The 25859-nt window shown below is 42.1% G+C and overlaps 1 protein-coding gene across 1 annotated transcript in view; it reads left to right on the top strand.

Moving 5' to 3' along the window:
* The window catches only part of ABCA12 (ATP binding cassette subfamily A member 12), a 142887-nt gene extending 118768 nt beyond the window's left edge, over window positions 1-24119 (top strand). Inside the window, exons 42-53 of the mRNA XM_066622088.1 lie at window positions 3127-3242; window positions 4653-4812; window positions 6775-7043; window positions 8054-8270; window positions 9498-9607; window positions 10484-10628; window positions 13070-13204; window positions 17568-17671; window positions 20037-20129; window positions 21568-21673; window positions 21998-22135; window positions 24012-24119. Coding sequence (XP_066478185.1) covers window positions 3127-3242; window positions 4653-4812; window positions 6775-7043; window positions 8054-8270; window positions 9498-9607; window positions 10484-10628; window positions 13070-13204; window positions 17568-17671; window positions 20037-20129; window positions 21568-21673; window positions 21998-22135; window positions 24012-24119 — 1701 coding nt within the window. The remainder of the gene's footprint in view (window positions 1-3126; window positions 3243-4652; window positions 4813-6774; window positions 7044-8053; window positions 8271-9497; window positions 9608-10483; window positions 10629-13069; window positions 13205-17567; window positions 17672-20036; window positions 20130-21567; window positions 21674-21997; window positions 22136-24011) is intronic.
* Window positions 24120-25859: the final 1740 nt, after the last annotated feature.

Here is a 25859-nt window from a genome sequence, read left to right as displayed (position 1 = left end):
GTGGGTTGTTATCACAAGACAGTTCTAATTGGCAGGTGTGCCTGCATGAATGAAAGAAACCATACAGAGGTCATTGGATCTGAAAAACTAGCCAGACACACCACTGACTCCCACCTAAGTGTCAGGCCTGCCTCTTTCACACTTTGGATGTTTGCTGCGAAATGACATATTTATAAATCATCCAGCTGAAAGCGTCCCAGTGATCTAACTGAAATCAATATTCAGCAGACTGAAACTAATGCAGTGATACTCTGCAGCTTTATACTTCTCAGTGAATCCCTGCCAGCAAGCAATTCTCAGTCCTTGCTAAGAGAAAATATTGTGTACGCTTGAGGTTGCTGCTTATCAGAAGCCAGCAGAAGTCAGGAGAGTGTCCACATTATTTCACTTTGCCCAACAAGAAAAGAGAAAATTTTTTAAAAAAATATTAACAAGGAATAGTTAAAAATATTAACAATGTATATTTTAAAGTTCAAAAGTAATATTTCAAAAGGATCTTGATCCTGACTTGGGTTGGAGGAGGGAAAGTCATATTTGTCCTTTAAGCTTGAGGCCAGATAGCAGCCTCCTCCGCAGCTGGATTGCACAGAGTACTCATTTCCCATGCATCACTACCGGGTGTGGGATGCGGGCTGCACCACTGGGTGATTTACATGGGGGGTGACACCACTACTGGCCAAAATTATTATTATTATTATTATTATTATTATTATTATTATTATTATTATTATTATTATTATTATTATTATTATATAATACCAGAATTTATATACCACTTTTCAACTAAAAGTTCACAAAGCGGTTTACAGAGAAAATCTGTACCACTGCACCATTGCACCACTGGGTGATTTACATGGGGGGGGGGGGACACCACTACTGGCCAAAATTTATTATTATTATTATTATATTATATTAATAATATAATATAATAATCTGTACCACTGCACCATTGCACCACTGGGTGATTTACATGGGGGGGGGGGGACACCACTACTGGCCAAAATTTATTTATTTGTTTGTTTGTTTGTTTGTTTGTTTGTTTGTTTGTTTGTTTGTTTGTTTGTTTGTTTGTTTGGTTGTTGTTGTTGTTGTTGTTGTTGTTGTTGTTGTTATATTAATAATATAATAATAATAATATAATACCAGGATTTATATACCACTTTTCAACTAAAAGTTCACAAAGCGGTTTACAGAGAAAAATCAAATAACTAAATGGCTCCCTGTCCCAAAAGGGCTCACAATCTAAAAGATGCAAAAGAACACCAGCCAACAGCCACTAGAAAAGACACTGCTGGGTTGAATGTTGGCATTTTTGAATAATACCATCATGTTATATATCAATGTGCAATTTCATGCAGAATGCAATGAAACAACCATGTTGAAATATCTCAATTCTATCAAAAGTTGTAACCAAAAAACCAGCGGGGGCAGGGCAATGGTACATCACCATGCCCACAGTCTACGGCATTGCCCTGCCCACTGCATGGGAGGAGGTCCATCGTAGGGGTGACGTGCTGTCCGCTCACACTGGGTTACACAAACCCCAGTGACGCCACTGCTCATTTCTAAACTGGAAGCAGGAAGAGAAGCCCCATGCAGTGTGCATGTTTCTGCAACCGCAGTGTGCAGTGACCACTGTTTTAGACTATTCTTTCTAGCCCTTCAGAGACTGGCATGGCTATTGGCACAGACTCCTGTGGTTTGCGTGGTTCACACATGCTGCCTTAGTGTGCCTGACACTTGGAAAAACCTGTTGTCTGGTGGTGTCTTTGGGGCAGTGATACCACTGCATTCTTTTCCATATGTAGTACCAATAGCTGGAAATGGATGAGGGAAAACATCAGAGAATTGGGGAGGACTGGTGCCTATTTTATTTTTATATAGGGAATTAATTTATTAATTGATTTAAGGAAAGCTTCAGGAGATGGAGAGTAATCAAACCCACTCTAGCCATAATCTCTCCCCCCCCCCATAATAGGGGGGATGCAATCTTCCCACCTCAACGCATTTTCTGACCTTTTAAAAAAAAAAAAAAGTATTTTTTTTCCAAGGCTGAACACATTTGTGTTATGGAAGAAATCATGTAAGGCTAGAGAAACTTTTTTCAGAGAGTTGATCTTGTTGGCATCCTTCAGTCTCGGAAGACTATGGTATTGCGCTCTGAATAGTGGGAACAGAGTTTTCTCTCCAGTGCGCGAAGCCTGGGTAAAGTAGATATGGAGGATAGACTGTTACCCATGCAGCAAATCCCCCCTCTCCACGTCGCTGAAATGGTCCAATGGAAAGGCAGAGGCCAATACGGTTGGTCCAGCGGCGTCGCAGGAGTTGCCAGAACGTGACTGTGTTCAGCCATGAACTGCCTCGGGGACTCCAGCTCCGGATTTTGCCTCAAGGTTGACTCCTGAAGCCTTTTCCATAACTGGATGTAGCCACAAGGCAGTGGAGGTTTGGGATCAGAGTTTTCCTTCTCTCAGATGAGCTGCCTTCCCAGGCTAACGAGTCCCATCTACCCGGTGGCTGTTCAGTCGCCTCTTACGACAAGTACAGCCAAACTGTACTTTTGCTTTCTTACGACAAGTACAGCCAAACAAGATCAGAGAGTTGATGCTGGTGTAAAAGAAGGAATTACTGCTTGTGCTGTATATGCTCAAACTGCTTTTGCTTTCAGCAAACTAAGTTTTGCAAAATTTTGTATTGTTTCAAATCTGTTTGACAAACCACTTTCATCTCTCTTAAAAACCATTCTCTGCCTCCAACTGAAGACTCTCCACATCATTTGGTGAGCCTTCCTTTTGTTAAAAAAAAATTATTTAGAGGGTGTGCTCTCTTATAACACTGGAGTGTAAATTGCCACAGCTCTAAGGAAAGTCCATTGGTTTTTAATCTTGTGGGTAACCCTATGTGGAGTGGTGACTGTGATTTTGGGCAAACAATGGGGGGCAACAGTGGAGTATTTATTTCAGAGTAAATTACAGTGATTCTATGTGCCCTAGGGAAACACAGTAATTGGCATGCTGCCAAATTTGCAGCCAAATCTATTCTGTATGTAATGTGCATGTGTTGCTACAATAAATTGACTTAGTGCTAGGCTTATGATAAAGTTTTGTAATTATTATCATTTCACAGGTTTACTTTCTGATACCTGTTACACTCTCGTTAGGAGTAATTTGGGCTTTTCAGATACCAGCGTTCTGCAATAATAATAACCTGTTGGCTGTATTCCTCCTTCTTTTCCTGTTTGGGTAAGGACTTGATTCAGTTTAATGCTATCTGGATTGAAAACAAAAACACCTAGCTCTAGTCTTGTGTAGAACTTTTTGGCTTTGTGACTGTGGGCCCAATCCTATCCAACTTTCCAGCACCAATGCAGCTGCAGTGCAGTTCCGAGGTAAGTAAACAAATGTTCCTTTACCTTGTGGAGGCTTCCATAACTACCCTCCCACAGCAAGATGCAGCACACACTCCATTGGCATAGCTACACCAAGGCTGGAAAGTTGGGTAGGATTTGGCCCTGTGTCTCTTATGAATGCCTGTGGAATGATGGTATTCCTGGTTTTCACATATCTGTTTAAGAACATAAGAAGGCTCCTCATTGATCAGACCAAGATGGGCCCATCAGAGGTGGATCAGTCAGCCTTTAGAAAGAAAACTAATGCTTCCTATCAGAATTATAGTAGAATTCTATCTATTCTATCTATTTAGTATTTACCCCTTTGAGGAATAAATTTCGGTCTTTCTGTATTACTCCATATATTTTTCTCTTTTCTCTCTTTTTTAAAAACTTATATTGTATGAAAGGCAGTGTACAATTGCAACATTTTGGAATTAATTGACACCCATCCTTCCTCTCTGGCCCCGTTTAAATGAAACTCAGATATAATCATCATAGGGCCCAATCCTATCCAACTTCCCAGTGTCAGTGCAGCCACAATGCAGCCCTGAGGAAAGGGAACAAATGTCCCCCTACCTGAAGGAGACCTCCATGACTGCTCCCCTATTACTGTAAGCAATACATGCCTCATTGGCATGGCTGCATCAGCACTGGAAAATTGGAGAGGATTGGGCCCACAGTCTTTCACCTATGTTTTATGAGAACAGAATGAGACAAATAAATGAATTAATAAATAACATTTTTAAAAAGCAGGGAAGTCAGAGCTTTCTGTAGAGGCTCTGTGGCTTTTTAGCATATTATAGTGAGGTATTTGTAATTTTAGAAGTGATAAAAATCACTTGGTTTGTATGATTCCTATTGTAGGCCTATTTGAGTAGAAGGTAGGAATAAATAAATAAAATAATAAATAATTAATATCAGAGAGACTTCAATAAGTGGCTTATTAAATGACCTCTTCAACTCAGGTGCATTATGGGTCATCCTAGAAACAACATGATTCTTTCCTAAACTTTTTGCACTCATTATATATTTCAAGAAAACAACAAACGGTTTTTATTATCCATTTTCACCTTGTCCCCTCTTAAAAGTCATGCAAGTACGTTCTTTGAGGATAAATAACAAAATTTCTCCTTGACAAGAAAGAAGAATCAGCTCACAAACAATCTGGCTGAAAGAGTCTGTCAATAAATAAAGTACTTTGCTGTTTGTGATGGTCTTGTGCTTTATTACACTTTTTGTTCATTTTGGTGATGTTCTGCAGATATGCAACATTTTCATGGATGTACCTGCTGGCCGGAATCTTCAAGGAAACAGGAATGGCCTTTATAGTTTATGTCTGCATCAACCTATTCTTTGGCGTCAACACAATCATCACTCATTCAATTGTGTTTCTACTTTCTCAAGAAAAGGCTACTGATCAGGTACGAGCCCTAGTCAGTGGCGTAGCTAAGGGGATGCAGAGGGTAGCAAATGCACCAGGCTACAACTGTTGGGGGGCAACATCAAGGCAACTATGCTCGCGCATAAGTTACATTGGGCTGCTGCAGCACTGCCATTTGACGATGGGGAGGCAACAGTAGTCCGTTGTTATTGCCGCGCATGTATGCACGACTTACATTTGATTGCAGGCCTCGCCAGCAGCCGAGTGTAAGTTGCATGATCGTGAGGCAAGGGACTACACTGTTGCCCCCTCCACAGCAACCTCCAGCAACCGGAAAGGAACAGGGGGCTTGGGTAAGCCCCACCTGAGCTGCCCTCGCTCTGCACTTGGGCGAGAAGGAGAGGCGAAGGGACACGCCACCTGTTTGTCCTTGGCAGAGCTCAGAAGGTTGAGGTGGCGATGGCAAACACTGAGTGGGGAAAGTTTGCGGCTCTGTTGCACTGTGCCTGAGACCTTGGCAGGGCTGTGGAGGACCTTTGTGGGGCAACTCAGTACGGGGGGAAACACCGCAGGCCCCCTACCAAAAACCAACAGCTGCCCCATTGAGGCCTGCAGGTGCTGAGGTGAGGGAGCTTCCCTGATGGGGCTTCCAACCACCTCCACCACTCTCACCTCTATTGTTTTCCTATCAGTGGCAGCAGCTGGAGGGACGGAGGGGGAGGTGCATCACTGCTGTTTCTGGTGCGACTTCAGAGCACAATCCTATCTGTGTCTACTTAGAAGTAAATCCCATTATGTCCAATGGGGCTTACTTCCAGGAAAGTGTGTATAGGATTGCAGCCTCAGTCAGTCAGGCACAGTTTCTTCCCACCTGGCCACCCAAATCCTCCTACCCACCCACCCCCAGCTGCTGCAGGCAAGCAAGCCTCCCCCCCCCCCACGAGGCAGCTGCAGGGCTCAATCTCTGCCCACCAAACAAAAGGGCCACCTTGCGGGGGGGGGCATGCCCCAACCTCCCCTCACACACGCACAGGACTTGCTTCAGATAATGTAGCTCCTCCCTTCCATAGTCCAGGGTGCCTGGCTGGTGGGGCACGTGCCAATAGCGACAGACGACTGCTCCCCTCCATAGTCCAGTGTAGCTGGTGGGGCTTTAGCAGCCCAGTGTAAGACGGGAGGAGGAGTCTGCCTCAGAGGGAACAGGTGTGGAGAGTGACCTCTCCCTTTGGAGAAGTGGCAGCAGCTTGTTGCCCCTTGCTGCAGGGGCTTGGGGATGAGTAGGAGGGAGCTGGTGCTCGGGGGAGGCAGCAAGCAGTTTGAGGGATGTGGCAGATGTTTTATTTTTCATTTTTTTAAAAAAAGTGGGTGTGAAAACAAAACCCAGGAGTGGCATCACTTCCGGGGCATCATTTTGAGCTCCGCACCAGGCAACAAGATCGTTAGCTATGCCACTGACCCTAGTCATCTCCTTTATAAAACATCTGTATTAAGAAAGGAATTTTTGCTTTTAGAAAAAAAAAAATCCTGCTCTTTACTTCAGAGGAGTTTGTACTGAGTACCACTTTATCTTTGAGACAGGTCAAGTTGGATTTTGGTTTATATGGGATGAATCCGTTTCATATGCAAGCTGCCTCACCTGCATACCACAGGCCAATGTGAATCTCAAGTATGAGTAGCAAGTATTTCTCATATACTTGAATGGTTGCACTTAAATGCATCACTGAGGGAGGGGGAAATCTACCCCATTCTCTTGATGATCATTGGCCAAGTTTCCACAGAGAGGGGCTCACTGGTGAGGAGGGCACCACCAATGTGTCTTTATGAGTTATACATGTGCACACACCCCAGAGGGTCTCTGCAATAAACACACTGTCTTCACCATCAACACTTGTCCTATCATAATGGCAGACTTTTTTTTATTAAACTCAAAACTTCACACAGAATTCTATTTTATAATCTGAGAATAAACATACATTAACCAGAGATAATTTACTTCTTTCAGGGTTTGCATGATCTTGCTGAAACACTGAGGCATGTTTTCTTGATGTTCCCACAATTCTGTTTTGGATATGGGTTGATCGAACTGTCGCAGTATCAAGCCATCATGGGTTTCCTGGAAGCATATGGAGTGGTTTACCCTGACAAAACCTTTGAGTTGGACAGGACAAGTTCCAAGCTGCTTGGAATGTTCGTGCAGGGGACCATATTTTTTTCAATCCGCCTCTTGATTGATGATGGGATGATTCAGAAACTCTGGTATAATGTATTAGAGTAAGTAATCCTGGTGCTTCAAATTAGAGATTAAAAATTAGAAACAGAATGATGAATTGACCAGGACATAATAGTTGTGGTTTATTGTTTATGATAACACCATAGATTTGTAAAATGTTTTCTCAAAGAGCTGATTATATAACCAGAATAATTTCGATAACTGTTTATGATTATAGTAATAGCTAATAATGTTGTTGAAGGAATCTGAAGAGCTGTCTCTTGCACATGGAAATGGTCTAGTCCTTAAGATCATCTGGAGGGGCCATTGTCTGAAGCTCCGTTGTTGTGATTCAGGGGATAATCTTCTCCATAATGATGCCACAGTTCTGGCATCCCCCCCCCTTCTGAATTGAGATTGGCCTCCAATCTATCAATGCTCTGGGATAATTTGAAGACTTTTTGGTTTCATTCATCCTTTTCTGTATTGCTGTGATGCTCTGAGCTTGGGTTTTCTCTTGCTGCTAATTTGTAATTGATTGATTGTCATTGTGTTTTAATATTGGATTTTTTAAAGAAATGTTGTATGCCATTTTGGATTCTTTTTTTAAAGGGGAAAGGCGGAATATAAATGTTTTTTAAAAATTCTTTTTTAATTGCCCAATTCTACTTTCTCTCCATTGCAGTCTGCCTTTTACATTGTGTGACAAAGCTATCCTTTCAGAACATTGTCTTATTACACAACAGGGAGGAATGATCAGGATTCTGGAAATCCAAAAACAAGTCTATGCATCTGACAGGGACATAACTCTTCAGCCTGTTCTAGAAAGCCTTTTACACATGGAGTTATTTAACTTAAGCCGATTTAATATCACAGATTTAGTTGGGGGAAAAACAGAGAACATCTAAATTTAGGAAGATTTGTATTCCATGAAAGTCATCATTTTTGAAGCACATAATCCTCTGTCATTCCTAAATTTGACTTTGAGGACACAAGAATAACAAGCTCTAGCAGAGCTCTCTAGCTGTGTTTCTCCCACAAAACTAATTCTATATGACTTCCACTGTTCTAGATTCTTGTTTAACAAAGTACATGGCAAGCAACTACTTGATGATGATGACAATGATGATGATGAAGACAAGGATGTCCGAGCAGAAAGAGAGCGGGTCACATCTGGTCAAGCAAACTATGACATGCTACAGCTTCAGAATCTCACCAAGGTCTATCATCATCCCCGCCGAAGGATTGTGGCAGTGAACAACGTCAACATTGGAATCCCAGCAGGGGAGGTAAAGCTAATAAAGTGAAGACAAAGGCCACAATCTTATACACACTTTCCTGTGAGTAAGCCCCACTGAACACAATGGGACTGTGTAGCATTTTGGTGCTACTTGAGGAGCAGCCTGAGATGCTGCGTTGGTGTGGCAGAAAAGCCATGGCAAGAATTAGACAACAGACACAGGTTTCAGAGAGGTTGAAAGTGCTGGAAGCAGGAGCAAGAATGAAATCAAGGGAGAAGTGAAGTGCTCCCTCCCAGCTCCTGACCCAGCCTTTTATTAAGTCTCAAAACACATGATATAAGATTACGTAGTTGGGAAAATTCCACAAGGATACTACTTTTCATACCGGCTGTCTACTAGCTAGTTCTAGCTTCACCGCAAACACATTCCTAGATAAGATTCTTCTTCCTAGCATTCTGCTGCTCACAGGCACAGAGTTCAATGACCCAACATATTTTCAAGGGCAGTTGAGTGTGCCCAAACTGCGCAGGTGTGCCTGACTTGTCCTTGATGCCAAATATGCTAAGACATCTTACCTCAGTGCCTGGGCATATAATACTACAGGACTGACTTCTAGGTAGACCTGCATAGGATTGTGCTGTAACACCACTACTACATCAAGATACATTCATAGACTGGCCCAGACCAGAGAGACCAGATACAGTGGAGGACAGAGTGCCTATACCTTTAACCATTGTATAGAAGAGGGAATTCGGGCAGGTGCATCTCAAAATGAAAGGGTTTAAAAAGCTGCACCTGCCAAAATTCCCTCCTCTATATAGTGGTTAAAGATATAGGCACTCTGTCCTTCATTGTATCTGGTCACCCTGATCCAAACTTGCTGGAACCCAACCCTGAGAGTTTGGGTAGCTGTTGCATAATATTATATTCTATCAGCTCACCCAGACCTCAGTATGCACTCACAAAAATGGATCAGGCTTTTGTTGTGTGTTCCAAAATGGTCATAATGTTATACTGGAACTCTAAGCTGAGAGCCTGTTCCTGCATTCAGGAAAAGCACATGACACAGAACACTCAGAACTGTCCCAATTTCAGATTCCAGATGAAGTGATTGCTTCACTACATCAAAAACTACAATTTGGATTTTAAAACTCTGCAAATGTATCATATTTTGCATTTCAAATCCTTTGCTATCTCTATGTTTTCTCACAGTTTTCTTACAGGAACTATGAATGCCTTATCACTAACTATTGGTCTTTTCCCTTCATAATCCAGTGTTTTGGCTTGCTTGGCGTGAATGGGGCTGGGAAAACCACCATCTTCAAAATGCTGACAGGAGACATTGGGCCATCCAGTGGAAGGCTGTTGGTGCAAGATGAAACTGGGTATGGAGGACTCATTCATAATAAATCCAACATGATTTAAAAAAGAACAAAGAATCACAGAGGAGTGCAAGTGGCATCAACAGATAATTCAGTTTTTTACTCTTATACACTATTCTTTTCGTTCCATAAAAGGCAGTATGAAGTGTAGGTTAAAGTTCTAACCATGCTTGCTTGCAAATTATTTCAGTTAAAGTCAGTTGGACTTGCTTTCAAGGAAACATACAGGTTTGTTCCAAGTCTTTTATATAGGACAGAGAATTGAACATTGAGCCAGTGTCTTGTGACTGCTGTGCTAATGATCAGTCAACTATTCTTACATAAGCAAGGAGAAACTGTGCATGATACTGACGGGAAGGAAAACTGAGTTCAATTAAGCAGTCAAGCCACTTGCTCTGCAAACAAAAATGGAGAAAAAAAAACTTGACAATAAATGTGATGCATTTAGCTGTCAAGGCATTCCTGGGCCACATAAACTTGAACCCCAAGCTCTGAAATTATATCTAGCCTCAGCTTTGTGGGGCAGAGGAGTTCTCAGACTTACTGCCCAATCTTATGCCTGCTACCTGATGGTGCCATGCATCCTGTGATGACACTGACTGCCATAAAGCAGTCAGTGCCAGTCACAAAAGGCGCTCCAACAGTGCATCACTCAGCGCACTTCTGGCAGCACAAGCAGGAAGGCCTGCACCTTCCCACCTGCTCCAGTGCTTTTCTTGCTGCTCACCTGAGCAAGTAAGTCAGTGGGAGAGGCGGAAGGGGTGGCAGGAGGGTATGCAGCATTGTTGCATACTCTGGGCCATTTTCTTTGAACTTTAAACTTTAGGAGTAGAAACCTGTCAGTACCTCAAAAAACATATTTTAATTTTTGCTATACAGATCCTTGAATGATGTTGATGATGCACACTGGTCACTCTTTGGCTACTGTCCTCAAGAAGATGCCCTTGATGATTTCCTGACAGTGGAAGAACACATGTATTATTATGCTCGATTGCACGGCATCCCAGAGAAACATATAAGAGGGGTAAGTATACATATGGTGTGCCCAGATGTACACAATTCCAGTGGTAGGTCTGCTGAACAACTGCACTGATTGCACTTTGACCAGATGAACAAATTTTCACCCTGGACTGGGCAATGGAAAGCTGCTCTTCCCGTTTACTACAGAAGTTGCTATATATAGTATTGATTGGCTGGGAATTGGCGAAGTCACTAATTTATTTCTCTCTGGGTCAAACAAAGCATTGTGAGGAGATGGTGATATGGGTTTTGTTGTTGTTGTTTTTTAAATAGGGTACTGAGTAGGGGGGGAGTGACACAGGCACAGTAATGGGGAGGTTGGGAACTTTCATGCCATCATGGTTTGTGTTCTCCCATGCACTGTTTTTAAAAAACAACAACACAAGAATCCTCAGCCATGTTACCAGTAGGTTTCTTATAACATAGTTTGAACTTCTGATGTAGCTTTTCAACATGTATTCTGTATGTGTGTGTGTGTGCGTTTTTTTAAATGGAAGTGGGATATGAATATACTTTGTACTGAATACATATACAACGCTTTAAATGTCCCCTTCTCCTGAGGAGCCTCCCGCAGTAGCGCGGGAAGCTCTGGATCCGGCAGGAGCCTTTTGTGGAGCTGATAGGTCCTGCAGCTCCGGGCAGTTCAGGATTGGGCTGTTAATCTGTAAACAATTTTGTGAACTTTTTTTGACAAAAAAGCATTACATAAATATACTTACAGCCCAATCCTGTGGGCACTGGCCAGCTGTGGAATGCGTGTTCCACTGCTGGAGGCTGCTGAAAAGCAGTCATAAAGCACCTGTCAGCAGTGTTCTGAGTAGCACACTGCTGAGATGCTGGAGAAAAAGCTGGAGCCTTCCTGCCCATCTTGTTGGCTCTCCCTCTGCCCACTGGAGCAGGTAAGACAGTGGAAGAGGTGGGAGGGGATGGGGGAAAGGTGGAATGGGAGCAAAATTGGGCAGGGAGGGGTCGTGAATAGGTGGAGCAGTTTTGAGAGACTTGGATCTGGCAGCGATGGTGTGCATCAGATCCTATCGCTCATTTTTGCTACCTCCCCATCCCTTTCTCTCCTCAGATTTCTGCTACTAGAATCACCAGTGCAGGTCCAAGGAGACCTATTGCAGGTTGGAAGGTTTACGTGGGGTAAGAGGATTTAAATCCCCTTTCCCTTCTGAAGCTTCCCAGTTCCCCTCCTCTCACTAGATACAGAGTGCTTTTGGCCTGGCTGCACCAGCAGGGAGAAGGATAGGATTGAGCTCCTATTCTTAATAATAATACAAAAATATATGTGAATATCCCAGGTCCTTTGGAAGGACCCAATATTGATCAGGCCAAGCCCAGCCATCAACATCTGGGGGTCTGTGCATAATAATAATAATAATAATAATAATAATAATAATAATAATAATAATAATAATAATAATTTAAGACGACCAACTGCTCGAACCACAGTGTGGGGTGGGGGCACGCATCAAAAAGACAATTGACTAAGGGCCCAATCCTATCCAAATTTCCAGCATCAGTGCTGCCATCATGCTGTTTGAGGAGGCCTCTATGACTGCCCTCCACCACAGGATGCAGTGCATGCCCCATTGGCACAGCTGCACAGGCACTGGAAAATTGGATAGGACTAGGCCCTAAATCAGTATTCATTCATTGGTCAGTGTGTCTATCAAATGAATTGTGCCTAGGAGGAGATGAGGAACCAGGACTGAACAGTTCCAAAAAAACATGCAGTGACTCCTAATTTGTTTACATGTCTGTATAAACACAAGAATGACATGAGGGTCTTGTGAACACTAACCCGCACCTATCCACCTGCCTTCTTTGCTAACCCCAAGTGGGTGGAGAGGCTTGGCAAATGCACAAGCTGATTTTGTTTTGAACAAGGTGGCTGTAAATATGTCATCAGTTTTAGTGTTCATGACTTACTGCTTAATTTGGCAAGACAGGATAAGCAAAAATAAGAGGGCTATGATTTCCGTTAGCTGTAAATTTAGCAAAGTTTGATTTAAATGCATGCAAGTTTAAAATGGTTGATTAGCTAGCATTGAAGTTGAGCTAAAAGGGGGGGAGGGATGTAGAGGGATGTACTTAGAGACAAAACAAAAGTTTTACTGCCTTAAAGCTAGCAAAGAACTGAGGGCCCAACACTATCCAACTTTCTAGTGCCAATGCAACCACAGTGCAGCCTCGAGGTAAGGGAGCAAACATTATTTTCCTTGAGGAGGCCTCCATAACTGCACTCCCACTGCAGTATGTAGCGCATGCCCCATTGGCTCACCTGCATCAGCGCTGAAATTGGATAGGATCGGGCCCTAATTTACATACATGTTCTTTGCTAATGGTCAGCTGTCCTGTCATCACCTTTGCAGCTCACCGGCACACATAATGACAATATTTCAGTACAAATATTTTTGTTTGTTTTGTTTGTACAATCCACAGATTGTATTTCAGCTTCTTTATCGACTCAACCTGATGCCTTACAAACGCAGAGTCACATCTATGTGTAGCTATGGCACCAACAGGAAGTTGTCAACTGCTCTGGCCCTTCTTGGGAAGCCATCAATTTTGTTACTGGTAAGAGATCAATGTTGTGTTGGGGAAAATACGTGATCATTTATTTGTTAGCACCATCAATATATTTGGCACTTAATACTGAATGAAATGACAGTTCCTTATCCTGATGGCTTACAGTCTAGAATCGGCACAAGGCAGAGAGAGGGATGAGTGGAAGAAGTGGTGAGCATGCGAGGGCATGTCTGATTGTCTCAATTAAATGTACTTAAATTTAGTTGCAGTAGGGGGAAATCAAGACTGAGGCATGATGCCAAAGGCTTGTGGTTCTGCATCTTCTTTGAAGGCTTGCAGAATGCGTGCAGCAGGAGCAGCAACCAAAGAGATAGGAGATTGTGCTGAGGCCAGAGGATGTGCTCAGCATCCTTAGTCATAGAATTTATATTCCAAGCAGAAATCAACCAGTAGGAAGGGTTTTTTTTAAGTCTGACAAGAATGAATCCCCACTTGGGAAATTAGAGATATTTTATTTAGGCTTATTTTCAAGTTATTTTCTATGCAAAAACAATCCCTAACTGCTTTCTCCCTAGCGTTCCTCACTTCACCTAGCAGTGAGAAGTTCCAATGTTTAGTTTTCCTTGGAGGAGACAACACTGGAGGCTTATGATGCCTTTGAAATATTTGCTACATTTTCAAATATATGAGCAGAGCATAATAGAACAGTGATTCTCACACATTTAGTACTGGGACCCACATTTTAGAATTAGAATCTGTCAGGACCCACCAGAAGTGATGCCATGACCGACCGGAAGTGACATTATCAAGCAAGAACATTTTTAACAATCCTAGGCTGCAATCCTACCCACACTTACCCACGAGTAAGTCCCATTTACCAACACTGTTAAAAGAATATACATAGTAGCTTGTTAAAAGTACAGGTCTGTAACATTTCCCCAAATACAGTCACATACCGAGGTAGCATCAAGTCTAATATATTAAAAATAAAATATTGAAATGAATACGAACCCACCTGAAATGGGCTTGTGACCCACCTAGTGGGTCCCGACTCACAGTTTGAGAAACACTCTAATAGAGGCAATTCAAATAAGTAGGATATTTAGCCTACATTAAGTCTTCCAAAGAGAGCAGATGGAAGTCCTATGAGGCTTTGCCTTCAACCAACCTATAGTTCCCCTCTCTCTTCCCCCTTCTAAACTGTAGATTCTGGTTCCAAGCTGTTTCTCAGCCCCTCCCATTAGGTGTGAAGTTAAGGGCTCAATCCTATTCAACTTTCTAGTGCCAGTGCAGCCACAATGCAGCCTTGAGGAAAGGAAATAAATGTTCCCTTATCTGGAGGAGGCCTCCAAGATTGCCCACCACCACCACAGGATGCAGCACATGCCCCATTGGCATGGCTGCAACGGCACAAGAAAATTGGGTAGGATTTGGCCCTAAATCAGGAAAATATCCCCCCAGTGATTAAGCACTATTAAAGTTTTTGTTGTTGTTAAATCCTATTGAGGATGTGCCATCAGATTGTGTTAGATTCTTAACAAGCCATCTACCTCACAAAAGATGATCTCCCAGCAGCTGTTTGTGTGCTTGTTTGTTTGTAACTACATTAATATTGCATTCTTACGAGGGTATCCTGGTGGTCTCCCTTCCAAGGGACAGATTGATCATCAGACCCACTTAGTTTCAACACTGTTGTGGAATCAGATGCCCTTATACCAGAAGGCCCTTTTTTAGCATCTGTAACAATAATGTAGTCGTTGTTACTTAGCATTTAAGCTTGTTAACATTATCATCTGAAAAGAGCAGATTTTTTTGTTAAATTGTCATGTTGTATTTTCCCCTGAATTCAAGTAGGTTGTATAGTTCTCTCTCTCTCTCTCTCTCTCTCTCTCTCTCTCTCTCTCTCTCTCTCTCTCTCTCTCTCTCTCTCTCTCATGATGAATTCTGTACACATTTGGACAAAGACAGGAATAGCAAAAGGACAACAAACTCTGTACTTTGGCCATTGGGAGAAGACAAAGCCAACACAATGTGATTACATAATGTGTTGGTTTTACTCACACTTGTGGCTTAGAATGGGTACTGTGTTTAAAATCTGAGAATATAAAAATATAGTAAATCACAGAAATATTGTTATTTTCCTATTCTCCATTCCTTTATTTAGCCTTCCAATATTGATTTTTCTTTCACTCACCCTCCTCCTTCATTTTGGGCTCCTCCTTAGGTAGCTTCTCTAGTTGGGTTTCCTGTTTTCTTTCCTCCCACCAATGCTATGAATTCATCCTGTTGCCTATCCACCATTCTCCCCTCACAAAACCAAATCGTTTGGGATGTTTCCCATCCTGTACTTCCATTGTTTGCTGGCTTTTGTTTTATCATGCACACTCTCCTTTTTGATCTATCCCCTTTCAGCAGAAGTGCCTACCATGTTGTGAGATATAAAAGTATTTTATTCCCATGCAGGCAGGAGTAGCGCCAAAGGCTCATTCTTCTACAAGCATCTGGAAGCTTTCACCGGAGATAATGTGGCCTTTGTGTCACATTATTGATACAGACACTGTGTGAAGGGGGGGGAAGGGGGGACCACATTGCATTCATCCATGTCTGTTAGATGTTTTGACTGCAGCCATCAGCTGATTACTTACATGTGTGAAATTGCTACCTTGAATAATTATCTTATCATATTGGCCAATTAATGAGAAGAAAAATCAGAAGTGACAAGCCTAACATGCACACCACACTGCCAGTGAAGTTGATGGTACAAACTCATCCTCAGCGCATTTCTCCAGGAGTCAGACTGTCAACCTTCCTTTCCAGGCAGATCAGCTGTATAAAAAGCTGTGTGCCTCGCCCTATGTTAAGTGTCAGTGCAGGAGACTTTCAGGCTGCAATCCTAGGAGTATGTCCCAGTGAACACAACTGGGCTTACTTCTGAATAGACTGCATAGGACTATCACGGGAGAGGCAGGAAACACCATGAGGGACCCAATGCAGAGCTTTGCCCCAGGGCCCCAACCACCCACAGCAGCAATGCTCAGTTACTGCAGTCTGCATATTTTTTCCTGCGGGTTATTGTTGTGCACACTTCATATGCTCATTTATTAAATCATAGCACAAAAAGAAGTCCTGAATTGGATGCATGATTGCATCTGGATTCCTTCTTACCCATTGTCCACAGCTCAGAAAACTATGCAAGTCAAAAGGGACCACTAAGCAACAAAAGGTCTTATGTACTTTGAAAAGATTGAAACACCAGCAAAATTGTCACTGAAGGGCTTCAGCCATAGTATAGTGTAAGAACTCCACTATTAATGGAGATCTTCACAGCTGGGAAGGGGAGGATAATTCCTCCATGGAACAACTGCATATGCAGCCTGGTTTCTGACTATCAAGCTGTGCTCTTTCTGTTTTGAATAATACGTTATCACCAAACAACTACAAATCATACAATCAGAAGTGTCTGGCAATTTTGCTGATGAGGCCTGCTGTAGGACAATAGCATGCAGTCGCTCATCTGCGGTCTATTGTCTATGTAATGCTCATAGCAAAAACCTTGTTTTAATCAGAGTAAATGAAGCAGATATTACTCAGAAAGCAAGTGTGTGCTCAGATCAAGCAGCAGTTTGTTAGTTTGCCTCTCTTGAATGCAACGGTCATTATTTAAAAAAACAAAAAACAACTCTCTACAAATTGGCACCAGTTATAAACATCTGGACTGGTATATCTGCCTTCAATGTCATGATTATTTCTCCTGCGATTTCTTGTAACAATGTGCATCTATGGCACGGAAAGACACTAGAATGTGTGTGTTTGTGTGTGTGTGTGTGTGTGTGTGTGTGTGTGTGAGAGAGAGAGAGAGAGAGAGAGAGAGAGAGAGAGGCCAGCACCTCCAGCAGCAGTCTCTGGTGCTCTTCCACTTGCACCATCAGTGCTCTGGTTCCTCAGCAGGTCAAGCACTTGTGTCAAGGATTTGGGGCTCAAGAGTACTCTGTAGGCTGCAACGCTATCTCGCTACCCTGAACACTATCAGGTGACACCAGAACCTGATGGCAGCAGCTGACCCCAGAAACCAATCGAGCTGCATCAGGCCTTAAAAAACTCTTGCATACAAGTCTGCTTCTCAGTCTGCCAGCTGATTGCCCGTCTGTCCTCAACCATGACATTGCCTTTGGCTCTCCTTGATCCATGCCTGTCTGCCTGAGAATTGGATTCCCCATGCAGCCTTGTCTCATACCTTGAAAATTGCAATTGTATGCAGTTTACTTGTACTCAGTGGGTCTTGCTTCCAAATAAACATGCACTAGACTGGCCTGCACATGGGTTTACAATGGTACTTAATGTGCATGCATATTACATTATAACCTTTTAAAATAAGAGCTTATTTAGAAGTGTTTGTTTTTTTTAATTTTAGGATGAACCAAGCTCTGGAATGGATCCTAATGCTAAGAGACACCTCTGGAAAATCATCACAGAGGAAGTACAGAACCAGTGTTCAGTGATACTTACTTCTCACAGGTAGAGAGCCCAAGCAAAAGAAATGTTTGGATTCAAACCCAACATTTAAGCAACACTTAGTTACCTGTAGGGTTCAAAATCTACTTCCAGACCTATTAATGTTCACTCCCAGTAAAGCATTCAAAACATCAGCTGAGTTCATGCACTGCTTCTAAACCAAAGACCGACAAGAAAAACAGCATTAAAATATTGGTTTGGCTTCCATAATTGCCCTAGGAAATACCTTCTGTTTTACTGATCCTGTATAAAAATGAATATAAGCCATCATGTTTCAGCTACACTTGTGCAACAACATTACAGCTACCTACAATCCAGATCACAAATTGGATGTATTTATTTAGAATCTCTGTGCCGTGTTCTCTGCTGCTAGAGCAGCGCACAACATAGTAAAATGCCAATAAATGACAAGAAAACAACTTGGAATACTAAGATCAACTAGAACACAATCATAAAGACATCCACAAAAGCAACTATAACAGCAGTAGAGGAAAAAGAAACCAAATCAAGTTACCTTGAGCCAGAACTAAGCACTAATCTCCAAATGCTGTGATTATGCTGTACTGGCTCCTAGTGTCGGAAACATGCCATAAGGCACATTTGTGCTGACTTGTGAGCTGGCTGGGCCAGCCCAGAGGCCCCTGCTGGCTCAGCCAGACCAGATCCCAACCCTGCACTGGCTGGCACAGGTAGGTTTGCACCGGGCAGCGTGAGGGGTGGGAGCGGGTGATGGGAGGGCATACTGGGGGTGGGGAGGGATGTTTTTGGGCAGGAGAGGGCAGACTGGTGGGAGGATTGAGCATGGGAGGGAGTAGGACCAGCAACAGCAGTGCACACACTATCTGAACTCCCCTCCCTTACACCAGGCTTCCCGGATTTGCGCCAGCTAAATAGCTGGTATGAATCAGAGAATCCCCATAGGGTCAGCTGAGGCTTTACTACAGGTATTAGCCCATACCTCCAGCCACATTCTAACCTGCATAAGATACAGCACAGACAATGTGTGTGGCTGTACCGGTGCAGGTTAGGATTGCACTGTAAGAGTCAAACTACATGCTTCATGAAGCATGTGCTTTGCAAGTGTGTGCTTTTTATTTTAAGGTCCAATAGCCATTGGAGCCAATAAGTGCTACTTTGCAACTTAACCAATAAGTGCAACATTGTCTGCTGCCTGATGACATAGTCAAAATGATAAGGTGGCAGTTTTCTATTTGTTTCTCCTTCAAGGACAACAGGGACCTATGGTTTGATCTGCTGTCTCTTATTCTAAAATAAGAAGAGATTGTTATTCTTCTCCTCAAAATATCCATAATCTGGCACGGGTATCACTTAAATACTATAGTCATTTCTATGCCAGTGTAGCAGACGGTGGTCTAAAGGACCACGAACAATAAACCTTTGGGGACCACGGCAGTTTCTCTTCAGGTGGATCCTACTCTACACAGCTTGGATAAATTGAATTCTGTAACGTCAGAGGGCAATTATCTCCAGAAGGTCAGATTAGAACTCCTTAGTGATTCTCTCAAGATCACGAAGCTAAACTTTAAGGACTACTGCAATTCTGTGAAGCACGCAGTCCCTCCATTTGCCTGTTCTCAGTGGGTGATCTACTTATTATACCAAAAAGAGTGGTATGGAACAGGGAAGCAAAACTACTTCTGACTTTGCCTTGCTTGGCTGCTTTTCTTTTTTTACTCCAGTCTGGTTCTAATACAGGGACCCACCAGGGCAGGGAGAAAACTGCTTAAAGTAGACAAGCAATGTGCAGGTCATGCAGGAAAAGGCAACATTTAAGGCAAAGGTACTTTTGTCCCCTGAGTGCTCTTTTGGGTATAAAAGCAGACTCATCCCACCTGCCTTTCCCCAACTCATAGATAAGTAGAGCAAACATGTTTGGTAAACCCTCAGGCTGCCATCCTATACCCACTGACCTGGGAGTAAGTCCCACTGATCTCAGTGGGTCTGACTTCTGAGTAGACATGCATAGGACAGTTGCCCCCTCCCCTGCTTAGCTTGTCCCTGAGTGATGGCATCCCTCTCCTGTTGATTGACTTCCAGTGTTTTCATCCTGAGGGAGCCTTCCAGTAATCCAACTGGTAGCTCCAATAGGGTTGCCCACTATGTCTTCCTCAAAGAGGAAAATCTGCAGAGAAAGCAGCAATGCTGCTGTGCCATCCTGCCCAGAATGTATGACTGCTCAGGTAAGATTCTTTATTCAGAAACTAGTAGGAATGTGTACAGCTAAATCCCATCATAGTATCTATTGATGTGCAGGTTGCATCCATATTCTATAGGGAACTGCATATATTCGAACCATCAGAGGTTCTTTTGCCTTTTGGTGACGCTGTTGCATTTTCTTGGTTTTCAGCATGGAGGAATGTGAGGCGCTCTGCACACGACTGGCTATCATGGTGAATGGGAAGTTTCAGTGCTTGGGTTCGCTGCAGCATATAAAGAACAGGTTGGTAATATCTCTCTCTCTCTCTCTCTCTCTCTCTCTCTCTCTCTCTCTCTCTCTCTCTCTCTCATGACACTTCCTTCAGGATTACTGTACTGTCCAACAGAACAAGGAGTCATGTAACTAAGAGCTTTTTGCTTCATAACAGCACTAAGAGGAGGGAGCTGTGGCTCAGTGGTAGAATATAAGAACATAAGAACATAAGAACAGCCCCACTGGATCAGGCCATAGGCCCATCTAGTCCAGCTACCTGTATCTCACACTGGCCCACCAAATGCCCCAGGGAGCACACCAGATAACAAGAGACCTCATCCTGGTGCCCTCCCCTACATCTGGCATGCTTTGCATGCAGAAGGTCCCAGGTTCAATCTCTGGCATCTTCAGCTACAGCAGAGAAAAATACCTGTCTGGAACTCTGGAGAGATGCTGCCAGTCAGTGTTGATAGTCCTGGCATAGATGAACCACTGGGCTGGCTCTGATAATGCAGCTACTTGTTAAGGGAAATGGTGGCACAAAAAGCCACAAATAAACAGTGTTCTAAGTACTGTAGCACTGTTAAATAGAGTAGGATAGGGAAATTTGGAGCTATGCACTCTCAGGGTTTCTTTGACATTTTGGTGTCATGTTTTTGAGTTCATTTCTGTGACCATGAGGTCCATGAGGACCATACTTGGCACATGATCTGTACTAGCATGGGTGCAGCACTCATGCACAGATATATCCCCATTTAGGCCCAAATACTTGATCCTTGAGCACTTGCCTCCTGTTCTGTTAATGATTCTGTCCTATTAATGATTTGGGTGCTGTGGAATATTTTAGCTCATCTGCATCAGGCAGGAAAGGGGCTTTAAAGGTTGCATCAGGGCAGGAAAGGCGCCCATATGAATCTATATTTCACAGATGCTGTGCCAACATACTCAGTAGATGATATTCCTTTTAAAAAATAAAAACTGGGATTTTAAAGATTTTAAATAGCATCCAGGGACTGTATATGAACTCATTGCATTGCCTTGCATGGAGTCAAACCATTGGTTCATCTAGCCCAGTACTGTCTACTCTGAGTGGTAGCAGGTGACAGGCATGGGTCTTTCTCATCACCTGTTACCTGATTCTTATTATTAAAAATATTGGTATAATACTTTTCACAAAGAAGTTTACAGAAAAAATAAAATATTTTTTAAAAAATTCTTTAACTCGAAATAGAAGAACCTAAAATCTGCATGCAAAATATGTGCTTTACCATGTGTTTGTTCACTCTGCTATGTGGGTTTCTGCAGTTTGGCAATGATCTAGATTTATATCTGCTGTCCTTTTCCCGCACTAGAAATTTAATATGGTTTCCATTCAGTTTTCTGGAGGGATCATTCAATTCAAAAATGTTTCTTTTCTGCACCTTTTTTTTGTCTTCCCTGAAATATATATGTTACTTTTTTTACCTAGGTTTGGAAAAGGATTTACTGTGAAGATGCATTTGGATAATGGTGCAGCTAACATAGAGAAGCTGACAGAATTCATACAGTCAAATTTTCCAAATACAGTTCTAAAGGTAAATAGAAATATGTCCAGAGTCTTAAAGACTTAGCGGCAGGTTCCTCAGGCATCTCGGTATCCATACAGAAGATCACGCAACATTTTTATGCACATTATAGCACAATCGTTGCATAGAGCTCTAGGATCAGCAAAGGCATTGGAAAAGAGTCCTGTGTTAGGATTCTGAATAAAATCAGCAGAAGCCTGCAAAGAGGCCAGAATGAGAGAACCATGATCATGTGTATCATATCAAATAGACAGTAGCACTTTTGAAAACATTTTCCCCCTCCTTTCTGAACCTGATGTTTGCCACCTGCAGTAACTCTTCTTATTCACACAGGACCATCAACTGAATATGGTGGAATATCATGTTCCCATGTCTGCAGGAGGTGTAGCAAATATATTTCAGCTCCTGGAAATCAACAAAGCCGTCTTCAGAATCAGGCACTTTTCAGTGAGTCAAACCACTCTGGAAGAGGTAAGAAATTTTCTATTCCAAACATGTGCTGTGACTGAATTATTACTGCTATTAAATTGGGGAGCTATTTTTAAAGGAATGACGAATCCTGGAAAGGTCCCTGACAGGACATCTGGTCCATTTGTTTATTCTGAGGCATGTCCTATAATTAAAGCATCCCTGACCTATTCCAGTAACTTGAAAGTCTATGAGGAAACAAATTACACTGCACATGTATTTGTTTATTTTTATTTTAAACATTTTTATCTCACCCCTCCACCACAGTGAGCCTTCATATTGGCTAACAATATGATTTTAAAATGATATAAGATACTCCAGACACACATAAAATATAATAATAATTCTGCAAAAAGGAGCTCAGCCAACATATTTCTGAGAGCCACACATGATATTATTAACAGTATTTATATACCGCTTTTCAACTAAAAGTTCACAAAGCGGTTTATATGTGAAAGATATATATATATGTGATATGTGAAAGAGCTGAATGTGGCTCACGAGTCACCGTTTGGCCACCCCTGTAATATAAGCTAAATACTTAAGCAAACAAAATATCAAGAGTAAGCAACAGATCAATATCATTTACCACAAAAGGACTGAGACAACAGGGCAGTTTTAAACTCAGACCTCAAGGAGAAAAATGTTGGTGGCAGAGAAATGAGTCCACGGAGGGAATTCCACGGTCAGGTCACCATTATAGAGAAGGCTCTGTATCCATTAATCCCCCTCTCAGCTTCTGAAGCCAGGGCACCTGGAGCAATAGCTAAGGAGATGATCTCAATAGATTACCATGTTACATGGGAGTCCCAGCGACACTTTCCTCTTGCTTTTCACAACTGTTGCATTTCTGAACAGCTCTAAAAGCAATTATTATCCAACTGTACTCCCACCTCTCTGTGTCAAGATGAACAAGTCCCTGCCTAGGCCATAGCAGAAAAGCTAAGGGCACAATCCTAACCAGGTCTACTCAGAAGTAAGTCCTATTTTGTTCAAAGAGGCTTAGGAAAGTGTGGTTAGGATTGTGCTCTTAGTCTGATAAACACCAACCAGATTCTTTGATACTGGTGTGCCTGACAAGCAACATAGTGGCTGAATGATTTGCAGAATCCCTTTCAATGGTGGCTGTATGAAGATGGAGAAACAAAAATGTGTCAAGGAGTGCATCTCATGTTTGTAGTATGCACACGTTGGGTTTGTACCACAAAAAATATTCGTTCAAGCATATTAAAAATGTAGCGTGCAACTCAGCTATCAGCTGTAATATATCATAGCAGTACCTGTTGATTCTAGACCTAAGATAAATAAGAAGCCATTTTATGTCAGCTGAGCAGCACACAGAGACTTGGATTTCATACAATGTTTGTGTTATTTATATTAATAACAGGAAGAAAAGGGTACATATACAAGGCAGTGACAGGCCTGGAAGGGGGGGCAGAGGGACATGCCCTGAGCACTGCATCCATGTAGCGCTCCAGACTGAGCAGGAAGCCTGTTGAGACTTCCAACGCAATCTTAAGCAGTACTTCCCGTTTCCCAGAAGTACTGTTTAAGACTGCAGGAAAGCCTCAGAATGCTTTCCCAGTCAGTCCTAACATTGCACCAGGCTCCATGGCAATGGATAAGTGGGGGGTGCTGTGGTGCAGGGTGGCAATGTCATGGACCTTTGTCTTGGGGCATGTAGCAGGGTAGATACGCTACTGATACAAGGCAGGACATTTCAAATTGTTCCATAAGAAGCAGCAGAACAATAGATTGTGTTTGGAATTTGTGGGTGATGTCTGTAATTTTAAACTTCCATGAGTATTCAACCTAAGGCAGTCATTGATGCTATTCATAAAACTGTAAATTTCATAGGATGTCTTTTGTTACATTTCAGGTTTTCATCAACTTTGCTAAGGATCAAACTGATGCTTTGGATGCAAGCTCAGACGTAGGCTCAGTCAGCTCTGACAGCCAAGATTCTGACATAACTGTTATCTACTAAGGTTTTGTTTTTCATATAATGGTTACTTACATATTTTGTAATCCTCAACTCAAGATCCCTGAATAGAGGCACTAACTTTATATAGGATTGGTCTATTGTTTCTCAACTTTGGGTTTATATGCTCATGTTGTATGTATGCCAAGGATGTGGAACATTCTGGAACATGTTGTCTCCTGCACTCGATAACATATACCCTCCCCATGTAGTCGCCAAGTCCTGTATTCACTCAAAGAATTCAGCTGCTCTGTATTCAGGGACATAATGCTTTCCTGTGTGTATGGATTATGTCAGTATTAAATAAAATTATTTAAAATCCAGAGCAATTCTAGATTCTGTTACTTGCTTTATTTAGCCCCACATATAAACCATTGGGAATACATTTCCTTAGCAATAGCCAAGGCTTTGCCTTACAGAGATTGTGCAGCATGGAAGGAATCTTCTGGAATATGAAACAAAAAATGTATCTTATTAAGAATGTTCAAATGTCATCTCAGGAGAAAAACAAACTATCCTTGAAAAATCATCAAGAAAGCAAGGCCTCAGGCCTCTTTTGAGTCCTGTGGCAGCTCCCATTCACCTTGCTCAGTACCTTGTCCTTTACCATCTTTGTTTGTGCCAAAGTGTTTTGTGCTCTCTAAAAATCCTAATACTGAAATCAAAATAAATTATATAATATAAATACAAGGAAAGGTATATAATTTGGTAGGGTTTATTCAGGGCAGTATTTTTCTTTACATTTTTTTTTATTTGCACATAAATTGGCCAGCACAGAAAATCTTCTTCATCTCAGAAAATGACAGGGAAAATCAGTAGTCCAAGGCATAGAATCCTATCTCTACTCAAACGTTATTACAGGGCTATGGCTATCTGTAAATTTTGTATCTCTGTAGCTTGCGTAATTGGCTTTTTTCTATTTTATTTAGAATGTTTGAATGACCATCAAAGGCAGGGTGCATTGCATTTACTCTATGATCTTCTTTTTGCTATTAAATTACTCTCAAAAGTGAGATCTTGATTCAGTCTGGATAGTTATCTATGGGGCTCTACCGCCTTTTGATCCTCCACGAATTGCAGTTTTGAGTAACCTCTAGCTCAAACCTATTTGAAGCTGGGCAGCACAATCCTACCCATACTTATTGGAAATGAGTCCCATTGAACTCAGTTGAGCTTACTTCTGAGTAAAAATGCTTATCATTGAACTGTACATCTGGTTTGCATGCATTGCTTATTAACCCAGCCACATTTACACATGATAAGTCTTGGTGCAGGATCTTGATAGCTGATATCGGAACTGCAACAAGCATTTCCCACATCAGGAAAACTACTTATTGAGAAAAATGGAAAATGTGAGCACATTCTTAAATGCTTCCTAAATTTTCATTCTGCTTTCCATTATTACTGTTGTTTCCCCTTTGCAAATTGGTTTTCTTGTTATCTGTTGCATATCGCACAGCATAAAATGAAATGTTTCTTTGATGGTGGGCTTTCTGTAGCTGCAAAGGGTTCAGACCATGAATGCCAATGATTTAAATCCAATCTGTAATTCCAGGCAGCACATTGTTTTATTATGTTAGTGTCTTTGCTCTGCTAGTGAAGGATGGATCTCAGTGTCCAGGTTTGCTTTAATTTGATTGGGGGGGGGGGGTTTGAGAGAGAGAGCACTGTCCCTTTTTTTCATTTGGATTTCAGTCATCAGAACCAGAAAATAATTTATTTAACTGCGTTAACAGGTTGCAATTT

Source organism: Tiliqua scincoides, chromosome 1, assembly GCF_035046505.1.
Source record: "Tiliqua scincoides isolate rTilSci1 chromosome 1, rTilSci1.hap2, whole genome shotgun sequence".
Lineage (NCBI taxonomy): Eukaryota > Metazoa > Chordata > Lepidosauria > Squamata > Scincidae > Tiliqua > Tiliqua scincoides.
This window is presented reverse-complemented; position numbering and strand designations above follow the sequence as displayed.